The 21,795-nt window shown below is 43.8% G+C and overlaps 1 protein-coding gene across 1 annotated transcript in view; it reads left to right on the forward strand.

The window, feature by feature from the left end:
- Positions 1–21,191, forward strand: part of LOC109926441 (fibroblast growth factor receptor 3-like) — a 146,738-nt gene extending 125,547 nt beyond the window's left edge. The window contains exons 8-14 of the mRNA XM_048603406.1: positions 299–440; positions 2,081–2,271; positions 3,589–3,711; positions 5,026–5,096; positions 5,541–5,678; positions 14,365–14,470; positions 18,475–21,191. Of these exons, the coding sequence (XP_048459363.1) occupies positions 299–440; positions 2,081–2,271; positions 3,589–3,711; positions 5,026–5,096; positions 5,541–5,678; positions 14,365–14,470; positions 18,475–18,639 (936 nt within the window). The 3' untranslated portion in view covers positions 18,640–21,191. The remainder of the gene's footprint in view (positions 1–298; positions 441–2,080; positions 2,272–3,588; positions 3,712–5,025; positions 5,097–5,540; positions 5,679–14,364; positions 14,471–18,474) is intronic.
- Positions 21,192–21,795: the final 604 nt, after the last annotated feature.

The raw sequence follows: 21,795 nt of genomic DNA on the forward strand, positions 1-21,795 counted from the left end.
GGCCTGCTGTGTTCATCCAGCTCTGCACCTTGTTGTCTCAGTACTTAGTGACTGTTGACATAGTCAATCATGAGAAGTGTTAAGTTACAAACGTTGAGAGTCAAATTACAAACCTAAATATTGGGAGAAAAATACAATCAGAAATGACGACAACAGGAAGTGTGCACCTTGTACACAATTTTTATTTGTTGTAGATATGGGTTTGGTCATGTCTTGTCAATATTCTCTCTGATGTGTGGCCACTGTATACATCTCACTTGAAAGCAACAGTGCATTTTGCCATTTCATTGTTTTTAAGTGCTTACTATTTCTATACTTTATTCTTGTAGACGATGCCACTGACAAAGACCTGTCTGACCTGGTGTCAGAAATGGAAATGATGAAGATGATCGGAAAACATAAAAATATTATCAATTTGCTTGGAGCCTGCACTCAGGATGGTGAGTGTGAAAGATGCCTCTGTGATGTTTTCAGCGTGTACATAAAGGGGATGCTGGCCGGCTGAGTGAAGGCTGAGATTTCAATGTTAGTTTCCTTGCATATCAGGTTATTGCTCTGAATTGTACAAACTTGTAGGGAGAGTGCAGTCTGTGCACCAGAGGTTACAAACTTGTTTATTCATAGAATCCCTACAGTGTGGAAACAGGCCCTTCGGCCCAACAAGTCTACACCGACCCTCAGAGCATCCCACCCAGACCCATCCCCCTATAACACATCAAATCTACACATCCCTGGACATTATAAGCAATTTAGCATGGCCAATCCACCTAGCCTGCACATCTTTGGACTGTGGGAGGAAACCAGAGCAGCCGGAGGAAACCCACGCAGACACAGGGAGAATGTGCAAACTCCACACAGACAGTCACCCAAGGGTGGAATCAAACCCGGGTTCCTGGCACTGTGAGGCAGCAGTGCTAACCACTGAGCCACCATTTTATCGGCTACATCTGGACTCAAGAACTGTTTGTAATTTTCCCAGACCATGCAGGGTACAGGTGAATTGACTACCTAGAAACAGAAAATAGCAACAGAAGTAGGTCACTTGGCCCTTCGAGCCTGCTCCACCATTCAATATAATTATGGCTGATCATCCGACTCAGTGCCATAACCCCGTTTTCTCCCCATACCCTTTGATCCCTTTAGCCCAATAACTATATCTGACTCCTATTTGAAAATATGCTATGTTTTGGCCTCAGCATTTTCTGGGGCAGGGAATTCCACAGGCTCACCGTTGTCTAGGTGGAGAAATTTCTCCTCTTCTCACTCCTAAATGGCCTACCCTGTATCCTTAGCTTGTGACTCCTGGTTCTGGACTCCCCAGTCATCAAGTCATGCAGTGTGGAAACAGACCCTTCAGACTAACCAGTCCATGCCGAACGTAATGCCAAATTAAACTAATCCCACTTGCCTGCGCTTGTCCCATTTCCCTCCAAACATTTCTTATTCATGTACTTTAGGCAACAGGTTTAGATAGAGGATCTGGATCGGCGCAGGCTTGGAGGGCCGAAGGGCCTGTTCCTGTGCTGTAATTTTCTTTGTTCTTTGTTCTTTGTACTTATCTAAATCAGTCATGAGGAACATCCTTCCTGTGTTGACCCTGTCTACTTGCATTAGAATTTCATATGTTACTATGAAATCCACCCCTTTTCTTCTGAATGAAGTGAATATTTTCCTAAACGATCCAGTCTCTCTTCATAATGTCAAAGTAAGCCTAACAGATTCATTACGCATTTACCAGGAAGTACAAAGTGTGTTACATAACAATGGCAGTGCTATGAAATCAGTTCAGTTGAACATTGATCCGTGGGTTCTGATCAATGATGGTGCTGTCACTGGTGGTGTCTGTTTGATCGTGCAGTTCGAGCTGTCCCTTTGTGTACACACCATCTGGTTATTTGTCTCTCTGTGGTGCGGCAATACTCGTTCACTTCCTTTAGTCTTACTGACAAGCCAGGAGTCCCTCGGAAGAGCCCATTCCTCCGTGGGCGGACGAATGTTGGCATTCCCCATGGGCTAATCCTTACGTTGATGCTGCTTCCTTTCCCTGGAATGTAATGTGCAGCCTTCCACCCCCATTCAGGTCCGCTTTATGTCATCGTTGAGTATGCATCGAAAGGCAACTTGCGGGAATACCTGAAAGCCCGACGACCCCCTGGCATGGATTATTCTTTTGACACATGCAAAGTGCCAGATGAACAGCTAACCTTCAAAGATCTCGTATCTTGTGCCTACCAGGTGGCACGTGGCATGGAATATCTAGCTTCTCAAAAGGTGAGTACTCAGTTACTTCCTCTCCCACCCCCGCTCCGATTCTCGTTTGCGAGCTGTGGTAGAACTGATATAGGTACACAGAAAGTCTCCATCAGAGAAGGGAGTAGGCCATTTAGTCCATCATGTCTGTTCTGGCCTCAAAAGCAACCCACTTCCCAGCTCCTGGGCCAGCAGGATAGTGAGCATTTCCAAGTATTTTGTTTTCAATGCAGCGGTATTGGCTGTAGCTAGGACACAAGCCTGCAGGCAATTGTAGGTCTTGACCAAGTAGCTATTCCTCGTAGAACAGAGACAGAAACTGCTGATGGAACAAGTCAAGCAGCATCTATAGGGAAGCAAAGCAAAACTTAACATTTTGGTCTGTGGATCCATCCGTCGAAACTAAAAATATACAGCTTCCACAGATGCTGACTGGCCTGCTGAGGCTGTCAAGCATTTTCTGGTTTTTGTCTCAGATTTTCTTGTTGCTTTTAGTCACTGCTGACCTGCCCACCGAGCCAGAGGAGAACTGTGTCCCCTTTGGAAAAGTGGACAGATGCACTGAACATCACATTCCTTTCCCTGCTCCATGCTGTGTGATTTAAAGTGGGCTGGTACAGCCTGCCTGAAACAGGAGAGAGGCATTTCTTGATATTCATTGAGGATGATATCAACAATAGCAAGAGTGGGCTGTAGTTGGAACTCATGCAGAGGAGGCAGGCTGAGGCTCGGGAGTCAAGGAAATGGCACCCGGCAATGTAAGTGAGGGGGGTGGCGGGGGGAGACGGAAGGCCCACGAGATCCTTGAGGCCAGGAGAAAATTTCCTGCATTTCCCCAGGACCCACAGTGAATTTATTAATAGGAAACACAACGTGAATGTATCCAGGCCTTTGTGTCATGGGTTACGTCTGCTGGGGGCTTTCACCAGCAACATCAAGGTGTTGGACTGAGTGGTCCACAATCAAAATGGCAGCACTTCCCAAAGACCTCGTCTAAGACAGGTGAGCTTTGCCATTCCTGAATTCAGGCAATCTAAGGGTTGCGAAAGCAGGGGACTGGGGGAATGTGACTGTATTGTTAAACATTAGACCCTCAATGTATGAGACAATTGTAATTAATGTAGTTTATAACCCCAGGCTACACGCGGTTACCAAAGCAGAAATTTTAATAATTGAATATTAATGGACCCATATGTTTATAATCAGCAGGCCCCAACACAGGGATAAAGGGCATGATAGTTGGAGAAAAGTGAACACTATGCTGGCTGAATGGTTTATTTCTGTTCCCTCCGGCAAATGGTTTAATTGTTCTGTTTGGGGATTTTGTTTTCTGGTTAGTGTATTCATCGGGATCTGGCAGCCAGGAATGTGCTAGTGACGGACGACAATGTGATGAAAATTGCCGACTTTGGCCTGGCCAGGGACGTGCACAACATCGACTACTACAAGAAAACAACAAACGTGAGTGAACGCAGCAACCGGGTGGAGGCTAAGGTGACTGATCATTAGGGAGCGGCAGCTGGAGGGAATATTAGGTGACCAGGAGAGGCTGAACAGACTACAGCTGGTTAGGAAAGAGAAGGCCAAGTGATGACCAGATAGAGGCCTTTAAGATTATGAAAGATAAATATAGAGATGATGTTGCAGGGTGATCAGAATTTAGGACAACAGATATAAAATAGTCACTAGTAAATCCAATAAGAAACACAGGGAAAGCATCTTTATTCAGTGAATGGTTTGAACATGGAACTTGCCACCACATAGACCAGTTGAGGCAAATAGTGTTTTGGGAAGCTACATGACAACAAAAAGGAGAAAGAGGCAGAAGGATATTTTGATGGGATTATTGAAGCAGGGTGGGTGGCACAGTGGGTCAGTGGTTAGCACTGCTGCCCCACAGCGCCAGGAACCCGGGTTCAATTCCACCCTCAGGCAACTGTCTGTGTGGAGTTTGCACATTCTCCCTGTGTCTGCTTGGGTTTCTGCCGGGTGCTCCAGTTTCCTCCCACAGTCCAAAGATGTGCAGGTTAGTTGGATTGGCCATTCTAAATTACTCCGTAGTGTTCAGAGATATATGGTTTTAGACATGAGAAATGCAGGGTTACAGGGATGAGGATGGGTCTGGGTGGGATGCTGTTTGGAGGGTTGGTGTGGACTCATTTGGCCCCACACTGTAGGGATTCTTAAAAAATAAGTTGTGTGGAGGATAGATAGCAGCTGTGGTGGCACAGTGGTTAGCACTGTTGCCTCACAGCGCCAGGGAATCAAACCCAGGTCATAGAGTCATACAGCATGGAAACAGACCCTTCAGAATGAACAGGACATGCTGAACATAGTTTGGTTTGGCATTATGTTCGGCATGGACTAGTTGGACCGAAGGGACTGTTTCTGTGCTGTATGATTCTATGACTGTATGACCAGGGTTTGGTTCCACCCTCGGGCAAATTGTGTGGTGTTTGTACATTCTCCCTGTGTCTCCCACAGTCCAAAGATGTGCAGTCTCGGTGGGTTAGCCATGGAAAATATGGGGTTACAGGGATAGGGTGGGATGTTCTTTGGAGGGTCAGTGCAGGCTCAATAGGCTGAATGGCCTCTTTGCACACTGTAGGGGTTCTGTGATTGTTTGAACTCTTGTCCATACCATGCATTGTGTGTAGTTCTATCTGTAGTAATTGCAGCTGGTTAAAAAAATAAAATGATTGCAATCCAGTCAGTGCCTTTGTAGCTGCCTGTACGTGTGATTAAATCATAACTCCCATATCCTACTGATTAAAGGGGAGGCTGCCAGTGAAGTGGATGGCTCCTGAAGCTCTCTTCGACAGAGTCTACACCCACCAGAGTGACGTGTAAGTGCTACCAATAAGAAATGTTTTATTTTTAAATATCGACTTAGCTCTTCCTAAAATGTATAGGTCTTTTTGTAAAGGAAAGTGACAATAGCGAGAATTGGCTCTATGACTTGCTTCCCATTGTGCAGTCTGGGGAAATGTATTTGGAGAAAAAGAATGTCATTAGTTCTGCTCCGGAGCCTTGGCAGGAGACCGACCAAGTTATAAATGGCCTGTCAACTATCTGATTAACTGGTCATTTTAATTCCAGCATTTGTGCGTACTGATCTTTTCTGTGATTGAAGGGACCGGTGTAATGCTCCAAGTAACTAGAAAAGAGTTTATTCAATTAAGTCACGCCATTGATAACTATGTTAACCACGCATGACAGCATCAGGAGAATGGAGTGGTTACAAAAAAAGGCTTCAGTGAATTAAGTTTCTATTCTTTTCTCATTCCCAGCTGGTCATATGGAGTCCTGTTGTGGGAGATCTTTACACTGGGAGGATCTCCTTACCCCGGAATCCCAGTAGAGGAGCTCTTCAAACTGCTGAAAGAAGGCCATCGAATGGACAAGCCAGCAAATTGTACCCATGAGCTGTAAGCAAAAGCCCAGTATTCCAAACCACGTCGCTAAATTGTTGGCTTAATGTTGCAGAACGTAGCTTGGTGCTTTGCTAAAAACTGTCAGGATACTGATAGCAGCTTTCACTCGGGCATTAGTTCAACTTTTTGGGACTACGTTGAAGTCTCTCCCTGCATTTATAGGGATTTCGGCTTCCTTTCAAATCTGCATATCATTCCCTGAGTGGCATAACAGGCAGGAGTACTCTTCCTGGGCTAACCACACTGAGACACCCTCACAAGAGCTATTGCAGGAGATGTAAATAACATAACTATCTATACAGTTAAATACCCACATCCCCAATACAGTAAAATAATCCATACTCACAATAAAAATAGCTCCAGTGACCTAATGGATAAGATATTTGCCTCCTAAGCCAGGGCTTGTGAGTTCAAATCCAGTCTGGGATGAATTGAGTTTATTTGGGGTGGCATGGTGGCACAGTGGTTAGCACTGCTGCCTCACAGTACGAGGGACCCGGGTTTGATTCTACCCTCGGGCGTCTATCTGTCTGGAGTTTCCCCATGTCTGCATGGCTTTCCTCCGGGTGCTCCGGTTTCCTCCCACAGTCCAAAGATGTGCAGCGTAGGTGGATTGGCCATGCTAAATTGCCCCATAGTGTCCAGGGGTGTGTAGATTAGGTGTGTTATAGGGGGATTGGTCTGAGTGGGATGCTGTGAGGGTCGGTGTGGGCCGAAGGGCCTGTTTCCACACTGTAGGGGTTCTATGAATATAGTAAAATAATCCCCAATAGTTAACAGTAAAATATCCCAAGTTTATAAGTATATTAAAGGGAAGAGGTTAACCAGGGAAAGTGTTGTGCCCAAAGTGGGGAACGTGTGTGTGAAGCTGCAGGATACTGGAAGGGTTTTGAATGAATGCAGTCTTCATTCTGGAAAGGGAGAACGTAGGGATGGAATTCAGGAAAAGAGACTGTGAGGAACTTACACAATTTGACATAGGAACTGGGAAGGTATTGGATGCCCTGTCAGGCTTAAACACAGATGAATCCCCTGGTCCAGATGAAATGCATCTCAGGAGGTGAGGCAGGAATTTGCAGGGACTCTTGACACAAATTTTTAATTCCTGTCTGGCCATAGAGGTAAAAGGGGTGGTAGAGATGAACCAGGAAATTACAGACCATTAAGTCTCACATCAATGGCAGGGAAGCTATTGGAGAAAATTCTGAAGGAGCACGTTAGCACCCACTTGGAAAGGCATGGGTTAATTATGGGTAGTCAGCATGGCTTTGTCAGAGGGAAGTCATGCCTAACAAATTTATTAGAATTGTTTGAAAATATGATCGAGTGTGTGGATGAGGGAAGTTCAGTTGAAGTAGTTTATATGGATTTTAACAAAGCTTTTGACTGATTAAGAAGCCACATAGAATTTAGGAAAACTTGGAGTGATAGATCAGAAGCTGGTTTAGTAATAGGACACAGAGGATAGTGGTAGAAGGCTGTCCAAGTGACTGGAGGCCAGTGTCCACTGGTGTACTACAGTGATCAGAACTGGGATCCTTAATGTTTGTTATTATACATAAATGATATACTTGAAAATGTGGTGGGGGCGGGGGGCAACATTAAGAAAATTTGCAGATGACACCAAGATTGGTAGAGTAGTTAATAGTGAAGATGACGTTTGTAGGTTACAGGAAGACATAGATGGGTTCGTCAGTAGCTGATGGTATTTAACCTGATAAGTGCGAGGTGATGCACTTTGAAAGAAGAACCAAGATGCGGGAGTATTTAATGAATGGCAGGGCACTAGATAGCTTAGAGGAACAGAGGAATCTTGGAGTAATTATTCACAGATCCCTGAAGTCAGCCAAGCATGTGAATAGCATAGTTATGAAGGATATGGGACACTTGCTTACATCAGTCATGGCATAGAGTATGAGAGCAAGGAGGTAATGTTGGAGATAACAGAACCTGGAGCTGGAGGAACAACACAGGCCAGGCAGCACCAGAGGAGCAGGAAAGTTGATGTTTTGGGTCAGGACCCTTCAGAAATGGGAAGGGGGTCCCACCTCTCCACCCCTCCCACCTCACTGACCAATCCCCACCACTCCCTACCGGCACTCACCTATCACAATCCCACCTACCTTCCCCAGCCACACCCTCCTCTCTCTATTTACTCCTGAGCTCCCTTCCCCCTCCCCCATTTCTGAAGAAGGGTCCCGACCCGAAACAGCAACTTTCTGCTCCTCTGATGTTGCCTGGCCTGCTGTGCTCCTCCAGCTACACACTGTTATCTCTGACTCCAGCATCGGCAGTTCTCGCTATCTCTGAGTGAGGTAATGTTGGAGTTGTACAGAGCGTTGGTTAGGCCACAGCTGGAGTACTGTGTACAGTTCTAGTCACCTCGCCACAGGAAGGATGTGATAGCACTAGAGGGGTGACAGAGGACGTTCACCAGGATGTTGCCTCGAGTGGAGAAATTGAGCATTAGGAGAGACAAGATAGGTTTGGATTGTTTTCGCTAGAGCAGAGAAGACTGAGGGTGGACATGATTGAGATGTATAAAATTATGAGGGGTATGAACAGGCTGAATAGACAGTAGCTGTTCCGGTTGGTTGGGGGATCAATCACGAGAGGGCATAGTTTTAGAGTAAGGGGCAGGAGATTCAGAGGGGATCTGGGAAAAGACATTTTCACTCAGAGTGGTGGGACTCTGGAAAGCACCGCCTGGGAAGGTAGTGGAAGCCAGAAACCTTACAACCTTTAAAAATATTTGGATTATCACTTCAAACATCATAATATTCAAGGATTTGGGACAAGTGGTGACACGGTGACTCAGTGGTTAGCACTGCTGCCTCACAGTGACCGGAACCTGACTTCAATTCCACCCTCGGGCGACTGTCTGGGTAGAAATGCACTTTCTCCCCTTTTCTGTGTGGGTTTCCCCCCACAGTCCAAAGATGTGCAGGTTAGGTGGTTTGGCCATGCTAAATTGCCACTAGTGTCCAGGGCTATGCATGTTAGATGCATTGGCCATGGGAAATGTGGGGTTACAGGTCAGTGTGGACTCGATGGGCTGAAAGGCCTGCTTCCACACTGTGGGGATTCTCTAAATGAATTCATGGCATAAATAGAGGTAAATGAGTATGATCTTACAGCAATTACAGAGGCATGGTTACATGGAGAGCAATGCTGGGAATTAAATATTCACAGTTAGATAAATTTTTAGAAGTACAGGTGGTGGAGATATTGGCTATTTTGGAAGAATTCATAGAGTGTATTCAGGATGGTTTTCTCAAACAATATGTTGTGGCTCCAAACAGTGATCAGACTATTTTGGATCGGGTGATATGTAATGGGCAGGTTTAATAAATCTCAGAATAAAAGTTTCCCTAGGGAATAGTGACCATAACGTAAGGAGTTTAGCGGAAAAGACAGCTGGCAAACAATGGCACGAATGTAAGCTCATGACTCACAGCAAAGACAGAAGGATATTGGGAAGGGGATAAATCAATCATGGTTAATCAAGGAAGTCAAAGGTAGAAACAAATTGAAAAAATTACAACATGGCAAATATTAATGGTAAACCAGAGGATGATGGAAGTTTCAAAGCCAACAAAACATGACCAGAAAAGTGAGGAAAATAAGCTACAAAGGTAAACTGGCAAATAATATTAAAATTAATAGTTTTAACATTTTAAAAAAATATATATAAAAAGAAAGAGAGAAGCCAAAGGTGCATAGGCCCCTTAGAGGACAAGGCTGAGGAAATAATAATGTGGACCCAGGAAATGGCAAAGCAGTTGAATAAATACTTTGCATCAGTCTTCACAATAGGAAGAATTCACCAGGAATTTGACTGGGCTGGAGAGTTCCAGTTATGAATAGAGATTGTATAGACTGGGGTTGTTTTCCTTAGAGAAGAGGAGATTGAGAAGGGACCTGATTGAGAAGTATCTAATCTACCCTATAGTTAGGGTAGACGGGAAGAGACATATTCCTTTGATGGACGGATCAATGACCAGGCCGCATAGTTTTAGGGTAAGGGGCAGAATGTTTAAAGAGAATGTGAGGAAAAACATTTTTACCCAGAAGAATGTGGGAAAATGGAACTCACCGACGGTAAGGGTGGTAGAAGCAGAACCCCATTGTATTTAGATGTGCACTTGCAATGTCCCTACAGGGCTAATGGCTACGTGCTGAAACATGGGATTAGAATAGTCAGGTGATTGTTTTTGACTGGTGCAGCCTCAGTGAGCTGAAGGGCCTTTTACTGAGCTATAGATCTAAGACATTAATCAAAAATAATAATTCAAGGGCTGTAAGTTGGGGAGGAAATAAACACAATAAGTATCACTAGAGGAAAAGTACTAGGGAAATTAATGGGGCTAAAAGTGAATAAGTCCCTTGGACCTGATGGGCTGTAACCTAGGATACTAGAGAAAGTCGCTTACAGATAATGGGTGGAATGTAGAAAACATCCAGGATTGATTTTGGAAAAGTCCAAGATGGTAGGAAAATAGCTCACGTAATACCCTTATTCAAAAAGGGAAGGAGACAGAAAAACAGGTAAGTAACAGCTAGTCAGCTTAACAATCTATTATTGGATGACTAGCTCAGTGACATTACCACTACATCTCCACATCACTTCTGTAATTTTGGCCTCTTGAGCATCCCAGCCGTATGGGTCCACAGCTCTAGAAATCCCTCCCTGACCAGAAGGCTGGAGGAAGGTCAAGTTCTCCAGGGATCTGTGTTGGGACCACTGCTCTTCCTCATTTCTGTTCAGGACCTGAATCTTGGTGACAGGGCCTGATTTGCAGACAATACAAAACTTGGAAATATCATGAACCATGAGGTTCATAGTGTAAAACTTCAAAAATGTTCACAAACAGGTTAGTGCAATCAGTAGACAAGTAGGATTTAACTCAAACTGTGAAATGATTTGTATTGGTCAGAAGAATGTGAAAAGGTAAGACCCAACACACCGCCTCCACCAGCAGACTCAAACTAACACACCTCCCCAACCAGACATCACCCCTGCTGCACTGGACCCCATCAAACAACCTCTCTCCCACTGAGCACACCCAGTCACACCCTTCCCACAAAATGGCCTGAGTAGCCACCTGTGTGACATTGCCACTCCTCAGAAAATCCAGTCCAATGTGTATTCGGAAATGCTATTACATCCTTTATATTGGACTCTTAACATTTTCTCAATAACAGATTTTAAGCTAAATGACAAAACAGCGTGGAGCTAGAGGAACACAGCAGGCCAGGCAGCATCAAAGGAACAGGAAAGTCAACGTTTCGGGTCGGGACCCTTCTTCAGAAATGGGGAGGGGGAAGGGACCTGGGAAGTAAGTAGAGGGAGGATGGATGGAGCTGGGGAAGGTAGGTGGGATGGTGGTAGGTCGATGCAAGTAGGGAGTGATAGGGACTGGTCAGTGGGATGGGTGGGGCTGATAGTTGGGAGAGAAGATGGACAGATTGTGTTGGGTCAAGGAGGCAGGGTGAGAGGGAGGATTGGTCATGGGATGAGGCCGGGAGTGGGGAGATTTTAAATCCAGTGAGGTCTATGTTCAGGCCATCGCGCTGTAGGCTCCTGAAACGGAATATGAGGTGTGGCTCCTCCAGTTTGTGGGTGGCGTCATTGTGGCACTAGAGGAGGATAGACAGGATAGACATGCCACCCAGGGAATGGGAGGAGGAGTTGAAATGGTTGGTGACCGGAAGGTGTTATCGATTATCACGTACAGAGCACCGATGACACATGAAACGGTCCCCGAGTTTGCAATTGGTCTCACCGATGTAGAGGAGGCCACATCGGGAGCAGTGGATACAGTAGACCAGGTTGGCAGGTGTGCAGGTGAACCCCTGTTGGATATGGAAACTTTGCTTTGGGCCTTGGATGGAGGTGGGGGGGAGGTGTAGGGGCAGGTGTAGCACTTCCTGCGGTTGCAGGGAAAGGTGCCGGGGGTGGTGGGGTTAGTGAGGAGTGTGGAGTGGACGAGGGAGTTGCAGAGAGAGTGGTTCCTACGAAAGGCAGACAGGGGTGGGGAGGGAAATATCTCTTTGGTTGTGGGGTTGGATTGTATGTGGCGGAATTGGCAGAGAATGAGACCTTGGCTGCGGAGGTTGGTGGGGTGATATGTGAGGACCGGGGGATTCTGTCTTTACTTTTGTTGGGGGAAGGGAGTTTGAGGGCAGAAATGTGGGAAATGCAAGAGACGCAGTTGAGGGAATTTTTGATCACCGGTGGGAGGAAGTTACAGTCCTTGAAATAGGAAGACATCTGGGATGGTCGGGAGTGGAATGCTCCGTCTTGGGAGCAGATGCGGCAGAAGCAGAGGAATTGGGAGTAGGGATCGCATTCTTGTAGTAGGAACTGCTCCCTCCGCGATTCTCTCATCCACTCCACACTCCCCACTAATCCCACCACCCCTGGCAACTGGACTACACCTCCTCTCACTTACCCTCCTGTGCAAATGCGATCCCTTACTCCCAATTCCTCTGGTGATCAAAAATGCCCTCAAAGCATCTCTTGCATTTTCTGCACTTCTGCCCTCAAACTCCCTACCCCCAAATAAAATAAAGACAGAATACCCCTGCTCCTCACATACCACCCACCAACCTCCACATCCAACACATCATTTTCCAACACTTCTGTCACCTACAGTCTGACCCCACAACCAAAAATATATTTCCCTCCCCACCCCTATCTGCCTTTTGTAGGGACCACTCTCTCTGCGACTCCCTCTTCCGCTCCACACTCCCCACTAACCCCACCACCCCCGGCACCTTTCCCTGCACCTGTCACCAACCATTTTAACTCCCCCTTCCACTCCCTGGCTGACATTTCCATCCTGGGCCTCCTCCAGTGTCACAATGACGCCACGCGCAAACTGGAGGAGCAACACCATATATTTCACCTCGGGAGCCTACAGCCCGATGGCCTGAATATAGAATTCACCAGTTTTAAAACCTCCCCACCCCGGCCTCATCCCACATCCAACCTTCCCTCTCATCCCCCCGCTTCCTCGACCTGACACAACCTGCCCATCTTCTTCTCCACGTATCCGCCCCTCCCATCCCACTGACCAATCCCCACCATTCCCTTCCTGCATCTACCTATCGCCATCCTACCTACCTTCCCCAGCCTCACCCCTCCTCCCTCTATTTATTTCCCAGCTCCCTTCCCCCTCCCCATTTCTGAAAAAGGGGCCCCACCCGAAACATTGACTTTCCTGCTCCTCTGATGCTGCCTGGCCTGCTGTGTTCCTCCAGCTCCACACTATGTTATCTCTGACTCCAGCACCAGCAGTTTTTGCTATCTCTAAGCTAAATGACCTTTTTTTTTCTCATCTTCTTCCCTTTTCGAACAAAGGCATTACGTTGGCAATTTTCCAATCCTCCAGCAATTTTCCAAAGCCGGAGGAGTTTTGGAAGATTGTTTCTGGTGCACCACCCTCTCTGCAATTACTTCTTTCAATATCCTAAGATGCAACCCATCAGGTCCAGGGAACCTTTAACCCCGTTAGTTTCCCTAGCACTTGTTTTTCTAGTGATAGCTATTCTATTTATTTTGTCTCTTTTTGTCCCTTGATCCTGTTGTACTTTTGAAGTGTTATCAGTGTCTGTTGACCCTCCTATGTTGTCTATTGCTCTGCTCTTATTTGGCCTTAACTGCAGTGTTTTGCGTCTCTCACTATGCTGTTCGCTCATTGCCGTGGAGTTAGCAGAATGTGAGACAAATCCAACTCGGCCAATTACGCCCCAGCAAAATGATGGATGGGCTCTTCAACCGTGCTATCAATCAACACTAACACAACACTGACACTGCTCACTGAGGCTAAGTCTGGGTTCTGCCACTCAGCTCCTGACCTCATTATAGTCTTGGTCCAAACATGGACAAAACAGCGGAATTCCAGAGGTGAGGTGAGAGTGACAGCCTTTGACATCAAGGCTTCATTTAGCCAAGTGTGGCATCAAGGAGCCCTCGCAAAACTGGAATCAATGGGTATCAGGAGATAAACTCTGCCGGGTGCTTGTAAGATGCTTGTCATTGTTGGAGGTCAATCATCTCAATCAGGGTAATGTCATAGACTCCACCACCTTCAGCTTCTTCAATGACCTTCCCTTCTTCATAGCATTGGAAGTGGGGATGTTCGCCAATGATTGCACAATGTTCAGCACCATTCGCGACTCCTCAGGTGCTAAAGCAGTCCATGGCCAAATACAGCAAGACATGGACTACATCCAGGCTTGAATAATGGCATGTAACATTTGTGCCGCACAAATGCTAGGCAATGGCCTTCTCCAATAAGAAACAACCTAATCATTACTCATTGGCATTCAAGGCATTACCATTACCAAATGCCCGACTATCAACATCCTGCAGAAACCATTGACCAGAAAAGCAACTGGAATCGCCACATAAACACAGTTTACCACCACCTCCTCAAGGGCCATTAAACATGGTCAATAAGTGCTAGCGCAGCCAGCAATCCCTACATCCCACGAAAGAATAAATTACTAATAAAATGAGTCTCTTTTCTGTGGCGTACTGGCCCTGTTGCTGTGCTGTAATGGGCTTCTGCAACATGGTCTATTTATCTGCTGTTTATTTGTATTTTTAATGTGCTTAACATTTGGAAGCTTGTTGTGCTTGGTTTAACTGTGATCCTGTTTCTTTCTCTAGGTATATGATAATGAGGGAATGCTGGCATGCCATCCCATCACAAAGACCGACGTTCAAACAGTTAGTTGAAGATCTTGACAGGGTCCTGACGGTGACATCAACTGAGGTCAGTCTTGTAATCACAAAAAAAACTTAGAAAAAAGGAATTAGATGTTAATTAAGCTAATTTAAAAGCAATTAATAGAACTTCAAAATCTAAACATCATTCAAGAACATACTTATTTCTTCGGTTGGCCAATTTCCACGCTAGCCCCTTTAAATATATCAGACTGAAGATTCTCAATAATTAAGATATTCAATGCTGAATACTGTTGAAGCAGCAAAGAATTCTTTGCCCAGTTGGTAAATGGATCCCAGAGTCTGGGATTGGCACATACACAGCAGCATGGCCTGGCTCCTTTCTCAGCACAGCCCCCCTGCTATTCTGACCCACCCAGCCCCAAACAATCTCCCTCTTCTGTCCATAGAAGACACGACTGTGGAGACTCCTGTCACCAACATCCGCATGTGCTTTTCTAGCAACTAACACCGGATACCATTCCAGAGTGAAAGCCACGGCCAATTTCTAATCAGCAAAGCCCAGGGATACCAAGGCCAAAATGACTTACAGCATCATAGGATTTTACAGTACAGAAGGAGGCCATTCAATCCATTGTGTCTGTAGTGGCTCCCAAAAGAGCTACCCAGCTAATCCCACTCTTCAGCCTTATTTCTGTAGCCCTCTAAATTCATCACTTTCAAATATCTCTTTTGAGATAAAGAACACAGAACAGTACAACAGAAGAACAGGCCTTTCAGCCTACCAAGACTGCCCTGACACATTCATAGCTAAAGTGTTCATGTATTTTCCTTTTTGAGCTACTGCAGAACTTGCCACAGAGTTCCAGTATTTTCCAGCCTCACCTTCAATATACTAAGCACATTGTTTGATGTAATTTGCAATAAAAAATGCTCTAAATGCTCACAAGGGCCACGGAACCTGACTGACTTGATTTAGTACACTGTTTAAACTTTCGTCAGATAATAATTGGAAGTGATCGGCAGTGCCAAATCTCCAGTGTGTGATTGTAAAAAGTTATCACCAGGCTTTATAAAGCATCCCTCCTGCCCAATAACTTGCCCCAACCAGACAGTTAACCTTTGACCTGGGAAGCAGAGATGGATTGTTGCCAAGAGTGTAGCTATAAGTTGGTCAGGGTTTCAGTCTGATTCTGGTGCCTGGCAAGGACAGACATGGTGATCACATTCCTAATAAACAGCACCATGGTCCTTTTATAATGTCACTACTCTACAGACCCTATCGTGTGACATTGGGGGCTGAGAAAGAGACATACGGTTGGTAGTAAAACACAAGGACTATAGTTCGCGCACTTAACTCCTTAACATTATGGTCCTCATAAGGAATCCATCAATTGCTAAATTTGGAAAGTAAGTAGTAACCTTGGGAATTTGCTTCAAGTTTTTTTTTCACTGATTTTATACAATGTAAAACATTGTCAATGTTCAAACAGCAATACATGGGAAATATATTACTTCACAAAGTGTATCATCATAAGGAGAACTTACACTTGACATAGTCCACAGGGAAAGTTTGTTCTCCTATAATTACTATAATTAATCAAAAATTGCTAATGGTTATATCACAATGTCTGAATTAAGAACAATGCTGGAAATTCATTGAAGGGCTTTCATGCTTTGTAAAGTAAAGGAGCAGGACATAAAAAAACTGGCTGCATTGACCTCATTTCTCAGGCACTAAATGGCCTCTTAGAATCATACAGTACTGAGTAAAAAGGATTGGGACAAAGTTAAGGACTTTGAGAGTTCCACCACTCGGTAGCAACAGTGTGTACAATCTACAAAATGCTCTGCAGAAATTCACCCAGGCTCCTTAAGGCAGCACCTTCTAGTCCCATGACCACCTTGATCTAGACGGACAAGGGCAGCACATACATGGAAACACCAACACCTGCAAGTTCCCCTCCAAGCCACACACCATCCTGACTTGGAAATATATCAGCATGCCGTCAGTGTCACTGAGTCAAAATAATAGAATCCCTGCAGTGTTCAAAGAGGCCAATTGGCCCATTGAGTCTGCACCAATCCTCTAAAGAGCATCCCACCTAGACCACCTTTAGCATGGCCAATCCACCTTACCTGCACATCTTTGGACTGTGGGAAGAAACCCATGCAGAAATAGGGAGAATGTGCAAATTCCACACAGTCACCTGAGGCTGGAATTGAACCCAGATCCCTAGAATCATGAGGTAACAGTGCTAACCACTGAGCCACCATACCTCAAATTGCTTTCCTAATGTTATTGTGAGTCTACCAGCGTAGTGACTATAGTGGTTTAAGCAGGCAGCTCACTACCACCTTCTCGAGGGAAATTAGGGATGGGCAATAAATGCTTGCCCAGCCAGTGACACACAGATCCCTTGAGTGAATAAAAACAAGTTTTTGATTTGAGGACGATAATGCACTAAATCTTTGAAGTGCAAATGAGGCCCTTAAGCTCATTGACACAAAAAAAAATTACTTTAAGTTTGCACCCGTCCCACTTTCCAGCTCTGGGCCTATAGTCTTGAATGTTATGGCATTTCAAGTGCTCCTCCAGGTACTTTTTAAAAGTTCCTCCCTCAACTACCCTCCCAGGCAGTGTATTCCAGATTCCCACCACATCACATAAATTCCCAATATGGTGAGAAGAAAGTCCATTGTTGTTACAGGCCTGATGTGCAGTTCACCATATTGGTAGAGGGCAAAAAAAGAATTAATCATGGTCCATGCTTGAAACAGGCCTTCAGCCAATCAGGAGACCAGCTTTAGACACTCAATGCAATATTAGTTAGCATAAGGGCTGACAACACTTAGCAAAATCAGGCCTTAAGGTGGCCTAATAATTAAAGAGAGTACTAGGTTTGGTAAGATGGACCTCCAATTGCACTAATCAGGGGACGGTAAAGATGGGAATGGGGGAGAGGGGGGCTCTGAAGGCCATTCCCTGCCCTTGACTCCAAAACCCCCAAATCTCACTGCAACCCTGCCCCTAGAGAAGAATATATAAACATTACTTACTTTCCTGTCAAGTGATTTCCCCAGGGAGTAGACTTCGGCTGGCAGTTTTTAATGCACAGCAACTCCCAGCTTCTGATTAGCCAGCAGTTTGTAGAGACATCCCCTGCCAGTGTGCTGATAGGCTGAATTTTCTCAGCATTGAGAGTGCCACCTATCATGGCCCGTCTGCAGCCCACCCTTTAAAGGAAATGGGAACGTTCTGCAGTCTCAAGCTATAAACAATTAGAGTGAGCATCCAGGATAAACTCTTCAGAATCATGCAAATTTTATGGCCAGGAAGGTTTCAGGATTGCTGACGCCAAGACAGGATGAGTCTACTTTTTAAAGTGTACCTGGGGATGGAGGAGAAGGAGGTGAATAAGGGCTTGACCATAGTGACCAATGTGAGCAAATGTCTTTCTACTGCTTATCATCTTAAACCATGAGTCCAGACTCTTATGGGAAGAAAGCCCCCTTGGGGTGGGTTAGATCAATTGACGTGTATCTCAATACCTTCAAGATGGAAAAACATTACAGGATAATCCACATGAAAAATAAAATTGTTCACTCTTGTGTGGTAATGTGCACCGTATAAATTAGGACCATCATAATAGAAGCATAGATTGGAGTCTGCCACATATTGAAATTGCAGTGTTTTGGGAGAGAAAGAGAAACTTGCATTGGAAAAGTGCTTTTCTTGCCCTCAGGAAATCCCTGAGTGCTTTGTTGTCAAAAAAGTACATTTGAAGTGATAGTAGATGAGTGTTGACCAGGAAACAGGTTCAAAATAATGCCATGGAATCTTTTACATCATCTCTAAAAGGCACACAGAGCTTCCATTTAAGGTCCCCTCAAAAAGCCAGCTCCTCCAACTGCATAGCAGTACTTCCCAACTGCACTGGACTGTCCCACTTTTGTATTCGGGTTTACAGTATTAACAGTTTTCTGACCCACAGAACCACTGCAAACACCTCAACATAGGTCGGGACACCTATGATCAGTGTTCATGACATAGAAGATTCATAATGTTTTATCTTTTCCTTTGTATTTCAGGAGTACCTCGATCTGTCAGCACCTTTTGAGCAGTACTCGCCAACATGCCAAGATACACACAGTACGTGTTCCTCCGGAGATGACTCCGTTTTTGCCCACGATGCTTTGCCTGATGAACCTTGTCTTCCCAAGCACCAGCAGTGCAATGGTGTCATCAAAACATGAGACTTATTTGAGGCAAAAAGAAACAGGACTATTGAATGCTGAATCACGGACAATTCATACTGAAGGAAATACACTGAATCATCTGGGACTCCTGTCCTCACTTTACTTCCCATCATTTTTGAGCCTTACATCTTCAAATGCTGGACCCATCTAAAACAAAAAGTACTGCTCAGCATGAAGAAACAATTTTACTTTTGGAAAACAGAAACAGAAATGAAATATTTTGCAAAAAAAAACCCAGAGTTGATGAATCTTGACCTCTGGCATTATGACTGCTAAGGGAACCATTCTGTGCCTAAGTTGAAAAGTGCGTGCTAAAGAAAGGAAAGTGAAACAAAAGACAATTATTTTTCTTTACAAAAGAGCATTTAAATACTTTTTATTTGAGTGAAGCTGCAGATTGCAGGAGAGTTGTAAATATATAAATATGAATATTGTATGATAATGTTTTTAAAAAAAGACAGTTGTATACATATGATTTGCTTGTTTAGAAAAATCACAAATATAAACATGACTACAACTATGAGGAAGCAAATCCTAAAGTCATTGCAGTCTAGGATATTCAGTATTAATCTGGAAATTATTAAAGAAACACATTGTGTAGTGAGTGAGGGGTAAAATAGTTCAAAAAGCGTTAATTATTTGCAATCTGATTAGCACACTGTATATTTGTAAAGTTGTTCATAGACTTTAACATATCATTTTGGTTAAGAGATTTATGAGTATATAGCTTATTTACTAATTACTGTACACATCTATAGTTACCTAGGTTCTTAATTTTTGTTTTTACTTGTTTATAATTTTTAATTTATTACCCGTTTAAAATTGGTTAGACACAGAAGTAGATTATGGTTCAAGAGGAAAAAGATATTAGAATCAAGTTTTCAGATGTCATGTAAAATGAGCATTGTCAGTTTTAATTTTAGATTGCAATGATTTTTTTTCTGTTAGTTAGAAATTCGATCCTAGAATTGTACTGACTTTTCATAACAAATGAAGGTTTGCCCTTTGTGGCTGATTTTTGATCAAAACACAACAGAGCTGGAGTGTTGACTGTGAATGTTAGCCACGTGGTGTGGATCTGGTGCCTTCCTGGCAGCTGCCCTGTGAAGGAGAGCTGACTTTGCCGCATAGGACAGTTGCAGGTGTGTGTGAAGTGCTCATACTGAATACCTATTAGAATCGGAGTGCGGCGATGGATTTTGGTCTTCCAGAGCTGGGCTTGTGTCTGGAGAGAGCATTTTCAACGCTTATTACAAGTAGGGTCAGATTCTGGTGTCTGTTATGGCTGGGGCAGTATGACATCACGAACCAAGCACGCCATATGAAAGGAGCATATTGCTCAACATTAAAGCAGATTGACATACCTATGATTTACATTTCTTTTCCCCACCCCCCCAACCCATCTTGGCCCCCATAGGGTAATGGTGCCAAAATAGGACAAGTGACAGCACTGAATGTGCAAGTGTGTTGAGGTGTTGTGCTGGCACTTTGTATTGTTGTAACGAGAGGGTGCAATGATAGTGAATGTCCATAGCATGAGAAAAAGAATTGCCAGTCAATCAATCTCTGATGTCAGTCATATTTTGGTGACTTGCAAGTCACTCTCTTCTCTTTATGCAGATCGTGCCACAAGCACAACTTATGTGGTGCAATTTAAATGTAACGTGCAATTTTGCAGAGAATTCATTTGAGGTAAAGCCTTTTTTAAATAAAAAAAGAAAAATGACTAGAACAGATGGCCAAATAGGTAACTGTCAGTCACCTTCGTAGTAGACCAAGAAAACTTCTAACCCAGAATAAAGTTCTCTTTGATTTTAAGTAGGATTCTGCAGATGAAACGAAATTGAAGAAAAAGTTTGGTGGGATTCCTATTAAAATCAATTAAAATTCAATTTGCCTCCCTTAAATTTTATTAGGACCGTGAAGCTCTTACTCTGTAGAACTACTAATTTACTAGATTGATCTTATCTGTTAACTCTTTGATACAAAGGTAGGAGTTCTATAGCTGTGTAATTTTTGTAAAATGAAAAGACACTTTGTTATTTTCTTACCGATCGCTGTTGTTGTACATTCCAGGTACCTAATGGATAAAAAAAACTTTTCCAATATTTGAAATTTGTGCATGATTTACAAAAAAAAAGAACTTAGATATATATCTAATTTATTGAGGTTTTTTTTACAAAATATATGTATTGTAGCTTTGACTGAACTTAACATTTGATATCCAGTTCCCATTATGTAGATGTAATAGTATCAAGCATTACGGGCAATAGATGAGATCCCTAATTTGTTTTGTGGTTAATTTGAACCACTGCCTATAATTCATACATTCACACTCTTAGTAGACAGAGGTAAGCTGATGTAAAACTGTAAAATCTACATTCAAACCTATTTGCCTGCCTGAAGCCTGTAAAAGGTCACAAATGGTTGTGTTGGAGTTTAAAAAGAAACTAGCACTGAACAATATCTGTCTGCCTTTATGAAACTTTGTTATTAACATGGAACTGTTCCATTCCACAAAAATAAAAGGATATTGTTTTAAAATGCAAGAGTTTCCATTCCTCGTTCTTCATGGCCTTATAATTGGTGTGATTTATAATGGGTTGGAGTTTCCTGCCAAGGTAATATTGCTGACGAGTGTTATAAATTAAACCTTTGTAACTTCCAATTCTCCAGTGACAAAATGTATGCTAGAATTTACTGGTGAACAGGGTAAAGCACACCACAATGAGAATAGCAGAAAAGCAGAAACAGAACAGAAATAGCCAAGAGGAAAGCTCAGTTTCTCTATTTATCTACACACATGCCTGGAAAAACAGATAATTTAGAAGACAGCATTGTTTACTGGAATATATTTCTCTATTAGCTAGCTCTTTGCAACCAGCAGTGCTTAAATTAGATGACCTGACAGGTAGAAACAAGTCAAAGCTCAATTCTATTGGACTAATAGACTGAGTTAGCAATGTGAGGTTAGGTTTGCAGTTGAGCACAGGTAGCAGCTGGGAAAGCCTGAATGGGACAGTTGCCCATTGTTGTCCCTTTATCAGGCATGGCCACAACTTATTCGAAACAGGCAGGCTATCAATCCAAATCTTTCGTAGAACAGTACAGCACATTACAGGCCCTCCGGCACACGATGTTGTGCCAACCTAT

This window comes from Rhincodon typus, chromosome 1 (assembly GCF_021869965.1).
Source record: "Rhincodon typus isolate 14 chromosome 1, sRhiTyp1.1, whole genome shotgun sequence".
In the NCBI taxonomy this organism is placed as follows: domain Eukaryota; kingdom Metazoa; phylum Chordata; class Chondrichthyes; order Orectolobiformes; family Rhincodontidae; genus Rhincodon; species Rhincodon typus.